We start from the raw sequence: 7,500 nt of genomic DNA on the forward strand, positions 1-7,500 counted from the left end.
ACATGCACGTACACACACGTACGCACATTCGGGCACGCACACTCACACATGCACGTACACACACGTACGCACATTCGGGCACGCACACTCACACATGCACGTACACACACGTACGCACATTCGGGCACGCACACTCACACATGCACGTACACACACGTACGCACATTCGGGCACGCACACTCATACACACACACACGCACAAAACACACACACACACGCACAAAACACGAGCGTAAGCAACAGACGCTAACACACAGCCACCTCACTTCCCATAAACGGCAGACGGGAAAGCAGCTTCAACACTTAGGCCACCATAACCATAACTTCAGCAGGGGGATTCTTTTGAAGTGACGTAAAATTTGATTCTTAGCAGTGGAGTGTACTTCAAGAAGATATTTGTTTAACACACCGCCAAGGTATGGAGGGCTTCGTGTAGTTCACATACATAAGCAAAGTGGGTCTGCAACTACAGCTTTCTGTGAACACGGAAACATCTGTTGTCTGGAAACGTTCGCATTTTCATGATGGGTGTGAAATGTCTAAAGTGATCAAACGTGAAACGTAAAACAGTAGTAGATAATGCCAATGAAATCGACTCCAATGGCCAACACTTCCAGGTGCGAATTGGTCTGTGTCCGCAAATCTCAAACGAAAACCAGTACAAACATTTCCCGGTAACAGACGATACTTGTGTTGTGTAGTCTTGGCAACAAGATGGCGGCCTCACTTACCCTGACAGACTAAGCCAGTGCCGGTAAATCCAACGTTACACATACAGGTGAAGGAACCCGGATTGTTGGTGCAGGTAGCGTCGTCAGCACAGTTATCCACACCAGTAGAACATTCATCAATGTCTATTAGCACAAAGGAGAGAAGGGAGGGGGAGAGAGAGAGAGAGAGAGAGAGAGAGAGAGAGAGAGAGAGAGAGAGAGAGAGAGAGAGAAGAGAGAGAGAGAGAGAGAGAGAGAGAGAGAGAGAGAGAGAGAGAGAGAGAGAGAGAGAGAGGGAGAGAGATGGGAGAGAGAGAGAGAGGGGGAGAGAGAGAGAGAGAGAGAGAGAGAGAGAGAGAGAGAGAGAGAGAGAGAGAGAGAGAGAGAGAGAGAGAGAGAGAGAGAGAGAGAGAGAGAGAGAGAGAGAGAGGGAGAGAGAGGGGGGAGAGAGAGAGAGAGAGAGAGAGAGAGAGGGGAGAGAGAGAGAGAGAGAGAGAGAGAGAGAGAGAGAGAGAGAGAGAGAGAGAGAGAGAGAGAGAGAGAGAGAGAGAGAGAGAGGGGAGAGAGAGAGAGAGAGAGAGAGAGAGAGAGAGAGAGAGAGAGAGAGAGAGAGAGAGAGAGAGAGAGAGAGGAGAGGGAGAGAGGGGGAGAGAGAGAGAGAGAGAGAGAGAGAGAGAGAGAGAGAGAGAGAGAGAGAGAGAGAGAGAGAGAGAGAGAGAGAGAGAGAGAGAGAGAGAGAGGGAGAGAGAGGGAGAGAGAGAGAGAGGGGAGAGAGAGAGAGGAAAGAGAGAGAGAGATCATGTTACTGCAGCGACATTATCACGCGGTTTCAACGTACCACATGAAGCCACAAGCTGCACATTCAGCAGCACACTTTCCCGGGGTGCTGGCTCTCTGACACACAACTGTGCTATGGAAAATTGCATGTACAACACAACAGAAAAATAGCAGGACACCCACACCCACACACATCCACTCAGCCACCCACCCACTCACATACACCCACCCCACTCACATACACGCACGCACGCACGCGCATATACACACCACACCACATACATTCACACGCGCGCGCACACACCTCAGACCTCAGACCTGCCCATCGCGGAAGCGATGATAGCGAACAGCTATGTTAGACATAGCAACTTGTGCTGGGATTACACCATTCAACAGCTTGCAAGGCTGATGAATTGACCACCACGATTTTTAGCCTGGTATCCACCACACAGCTGATTGAAGTGACTTTTTCTGGCCACTGAATCCCTATTTTTCATTTTTCATTTTTTTTTCTACACACACACCACACCACATACTCCGGCATACACTGGCTGTTGGTAACCACCCAGGAGAATGAAAGAAGAGTCAGGAAGAGTCCGAGAAAGAGAAGAAAGACGTGTGCGACCATAATCGTCGGGAATTGAACCCGCAACCTCTCGATTGGAAATCCACTGCACATACCACTGCACCATATGGGACACACACGCGCGCACACACACGCACACACACACACACACACACACACACACACATACACACACACACACACGCACACACACACATATACACACACACTCACACACGCACACACTCACACGCGCACGCACACGCACACACACACACACACACGCACAACATACATCAATGCTTTGAAGAGAGTAACGTACCCATGCAGCCCATGGTTGCTACACCCGTGAAACCAACAAGGCAAGTACAGTTGAAGGAGCCAAACACCTCCGTACACACTGCATTAGCCCCGCACGCTGGTGGCGACTGCATGCACTCAGCAATATCTGCACAACAGAACATGGATGAGAAATGACATACGCACATATACACAAACACACCCGTGTAAGCGCACACACAAACAGGTAGACGGACACCTTGAACAGACACACACACACAGACAGACACACACACAGACAGACACACAGACACACAGACAGACACACAGACAGACACACAGACAGACAGGCAGGCAGGCAGACAGGCAGACAGACAGACGGACAGACATACAGACAGACACACCGAAACAGTCGATACAAAAGAGATACATTAAAGGACTGACGCGCTGACCTAACTGAGCCAAAATGACAAAAGTTAGAAGAGTGATCCGAAGTGTGATATCTGGTAACTAACATCTGCACCACAACTGGGTACAAACAGCTACACACACTGAGCAGCACTATGAAATACACGGACGTCGGACACGCTATGGTCACTACAGTATTCACCGTATCACATCACTCTTTGTCCCTGCTGCCCTGTGATCCAATACTGGAAGACATGTATGTGTAACGAGGAAGCAAATCTAACGTGTTTACGGATGACATTTCTTCGTTATAATACGATCCGTTGAGGCCGTGCTCCTTGATATATGCTGTGTGTGGATATGGCAGAATACTGCAAGATCGCTAACATATCTTCTCGTTAACCTACGAATTTTGGACAATCGTTCAATTTGCAACTCGTTATAGTAACATGTCTTACAGTACAAGGCACGGATCTGGGCTCTAAATTTCGAAAAATTTCCAAAGGTGCCAGCCCAACACCATCAGTATATTGCACTTCAGGTAGCTGATCGTACCACCTTAGAAACCTTCCGATACCCCTGTATACTGTAAGACATGTTATTATAACGAGTTGCAAATTGAACGATTGTCCAAAATTCATAGGTTAACGAGAAGATATGTTAACGATCTTGCAGTATTCTGCCATATCCACACACAGCATATATGAAGCAGTACGGCCTCAACGGATCTTATTATAACGAAGAAATGCCATCCGTTAAAACGTTAGATTTGCTTCCTTGTTATATATACATGTCCTACAGTAGTCTCCTGTAAGCCAGTTTGTTTCGTTATGGGGTAACTGCGAAGGCCAGTCATGGCTACATAAGCCATGCTAACCTCTGCCTATCAGCAGAACACACCAAGACAAACCATTTCTTCCAACAAAAGCAATGATTCCCACCATGATAGATCCGCAGGGACAGTGATGGGCAACGGCACTCCAAGGTTTGGTCGCACGCAGAGATTTCGTTGGCGGGCGTTGTCGGCAGTGTGTGACGTCATCTCTTTGCAGCCCCATGGCTCCCCTTCGCCCTGCTGCAGTTGTTCCCCAAGGCTCACCACCACATGCTACTCAGCAAAGGGACACTAAGGTTTGCTTGCACTCAGAAATTCCCCTGGCGTGCATTGTCGGGAGTGTTTGGTGTCATCTCTTTGCAACCCCATGGCTCCCCTACCCCTGCTGCAGTTGTTGCCGAGGCTCACTATCGCACCGTACACAGCAAAGAGACGCTCAGGTTATCTGTGCCCGGAAATTTCCCTGGCATGCGCTGGCGTGAATGCGTGACGTCATCGCTCTGCAATTCCATGCCCCCCCCCCCCCCCCCCCTGCTGCAGTTGTTACCAAGGCTTGCGGTAACGCCGACACCACATGGCGGCGTTGTTGGCTTCCCCACCGGCACAGGTTCCTTCTCGAAGCCCCTACTCTTCCCGGTGTTGTGTTGTTCAGCTACATTTCCCCCCCTCTTCTTACGAGTCGGTTGAGTCTTCAGTAAAAAGCAAAAAAGGAAGAAGGAAAAAGCTCACCGTCGCACGTAAATCCATTTCCACTGGTTCCCATCGGACACGGTCCGCAGGTTGCTCCAGTGCCGGGTGCCGGAACGTCTGTGCACGTGACTCCCATGAAGCAACCGCCGCCCTGTAAGCAACCGTCGCGGTCATCTTCACAGACATCGCCAGCGTACGCTGTGTAACAAACACACACACACACACACACACACACACACACACGGCACACGCACGTGACACACACGCACACACACATGACACCCCCCCCCCCCCCCCCCACACACACACACATACACACACGCGGGCAAGAGAGAGAAAAGTTCAATAAACTAATAAACACTCCAACATACATGACGCATGCGTGAAGACAAATGTACGGTTGAAGAAGTAAACAAGCCAGTGGTTACACACGCGCTGTGTGTTTTTCAGCTCTAGACCTACGATCACTGGGATGTTTACTGGTGCAGGGTACAAAGCTGTGTGTGAGAGCTTGTGTGTGTGTGTGTGAGTGTGTGTGTGTGTGTGTATGTGTGTGTGTGTTTGTGTGTGTGTGGGTGTGTGCGCGCGCGCGTGTGTGTGTGTGTGTTTGTGTGTGTGTGTGCGTGTGCGCGCGCGTGTGTGTGTGTGTGTGTGCGTGCGTGCGTGCGTGCGTGCGTGTGTGTGTGCATGCCTGTGTGCGTGTCTGAGTATGTGGATGTACGCATGCATGTGTGTGTACACGTGCATGCGTGTGCGTGCGAGTGTCCATGGTCATGAGTAAGTGAGTCGGCGGTAGCTCACCTAGACTGCAATTGCACTCCAGTCGGACAAACTGGGTAGCACCACCATCTTGTCCCTCCGCCAAAGGAAGGCAGGCCTGTTGGTTCTCGCACGGACACAGGACAACCAGCGGCTGGAACATACTGGTACCGTTTTGGTTGTCTTCGGCGCTGAACACAAAGCTGATCATGGTGTCCGCTGTACGCGGAGTCCAGTACAGCGTGTAGGTGCTGATGTTGCCCTCTGCAATTACACACAACATACACAAACATACAGATAAGCAAATGCACGTAGTCACACATGCACACACACACACCTGGTCCTGGTGCTGGTAAACACTGCCATTACGGTCACGTGTCCCCTTACGGGGCCGACAATATAGAACGACGAGCGGGACCATGTTCGAGAGAGCCATCTCAAGCAGCTATGGATCTGGCTTATCATCGGAAACGATTCCCCTCACGGCTGCCGTTAGAAGTGGTCCATCACTCTCCACAACAGAGCGAACATTCCATGAGCCAACGCTCAGAGTCGTTCCAAGTCGTCGTCTTCGTGCGGTAGTTTGCTCCACTCGCGGGCTTGCAAAGCCTCGCGAAGGACTCCGAGGTGGGGGCTACGAGGAGAGTGTCAAAAAATTCTACCAAAAAATCTTTCAAATAGTTGAACATCTTGACAAGGTGTGTGTTCTCTGCTCTGGTAGAGGACGGTTGTACACACACACACACACACACACACACACACACACACACACACACACACACACACACACACACACACACACACACACACACACACACACACACACACACACACACACACACACACACACACACACACACACACACACACACACACACACACACACACACACACACACACACACACACACACACACACACACACACACACACACACACACACACACACACACACACACACACACACACACACACACACACACACACACACACACACACACACACACACACACACACACACACACACACACACACACACACACACACACACACACACACACACACACACACACACACACACACACACACACACACACACACACACACACACACACACACACACACACACACACACACACACACACACACACACACACACACACACACACACACACACACACACACACACACACACACACACACACACACACACACACACACACACACACACACACACACACACACACACACACACACACACACACACACACACACACACACACACACACACACACACACACACACACACACACACACACACACACACACACACACACACACACACACACACACACACACACACACACACACACACACACACACACACACACACACACACACACACACACACACACACACACACACACACACACACACACACACACACACACACACACACACACACACACACACACACACACACACACACACACACACACACACACACACACACACACACACACACACACACACACACACACACACACACACACACACACACACACACACACACACACACACACACACACACACACACACACACACACACACACACACACACACACACACACACACACACACACACACACACACACACACACACACACACACACACACACACACACACACACACACACACACACACACACACACACACACACACACACACACACACACACACACACACACACACACACACACACACACACACACACACACACACACACACACACACACACACACACACACACACACACACACACACACACACACACACACACACACACACACACACACACACACACACACACACACACACACACACACACACACACACACACACACACACACACACACACACACACACACACACACACACACACACACACACACACACACACACACACACACACACACACACACACACACACACACACACACACACACACACACACACACACACACACACACACACACACACACACACACACACACACACACACACACACACACACACACACACACACACACACACACACACACACACACACACACACACACACACACACACACACACACACACACACACACACACACACACACACACACACACACACACACACACACACACACACACACACACACACACACACACACACACACACACACACACACACACACACACACACACACACACACACACACACACACACACACACACACACACACACACACACACACACACACACACACACACACACACACACACACACACACACACACACACACACACACACACACACACACACACACACACACACACACACACACACACAGAGCGCAAAAAAGTGGCATCAGCAGTGTGGATTCATCACCACACGTGGCGGCCATTTTGCTACATGAGAGGTGTTTCAGTGG

The 7,500-nt window shown here is 50.3% G+C and overlaps 1 protein-coding gene across 2 annotated transcripts in view; it reads right to left on the reverse strand.

Moving 5' to 3' along the window:
* LOC135821162 (pneumococcal serine-rich repeat protein-like) overlaps positions 1–7,500 on the reverse strand; it is a 118,761-nt gene that overhangs the window by 37,919 nt on the left and 73,342 nt on the right. Inside the window, exons 21-24 of one of the 2 annotated variants that reach the window (XM_065334232.1) lie at positions 5,066–5,287; positions 4,304–4,462; positions 2,375–2,500; positions 665–854 (exon numbers count right to left, since the gene is read on the reverse strand). The exons of the other annotated variant lie outside the window; for it this stretch is intronic. Of the exons in view, the coding sequence (XP_065190304.1) occupies positions 724–854; positions 2,375–2,500; positions 4,304–4,462; positions 5,066–5,287 (638 nt within the window). The 3' untranslated portion in view covers positions 665–723. Of the gene's footprint in view, positions 1–664; positions 855–2,374; positions 2,501–4,303; positions 4,463–5,065; positions 5,288–7,500 lie in introns of those variants that run through there. 2 annotated transcript variants of the gene reach the window in all.

This window comes from Sycon ciliatum, chromosome 7 (assembly GCF_964019385.1).
Source record: "Sycon ciliatum chromosome 7, ocSycCili1.1, whole genome shotgun sequence".
NCBI classification, from domain to species: Eukaryota; Metazoa; Porifera; class Calcarea; order Leucosolenida; family Sycettidae; genus Sycon; species Sycon ciliatum.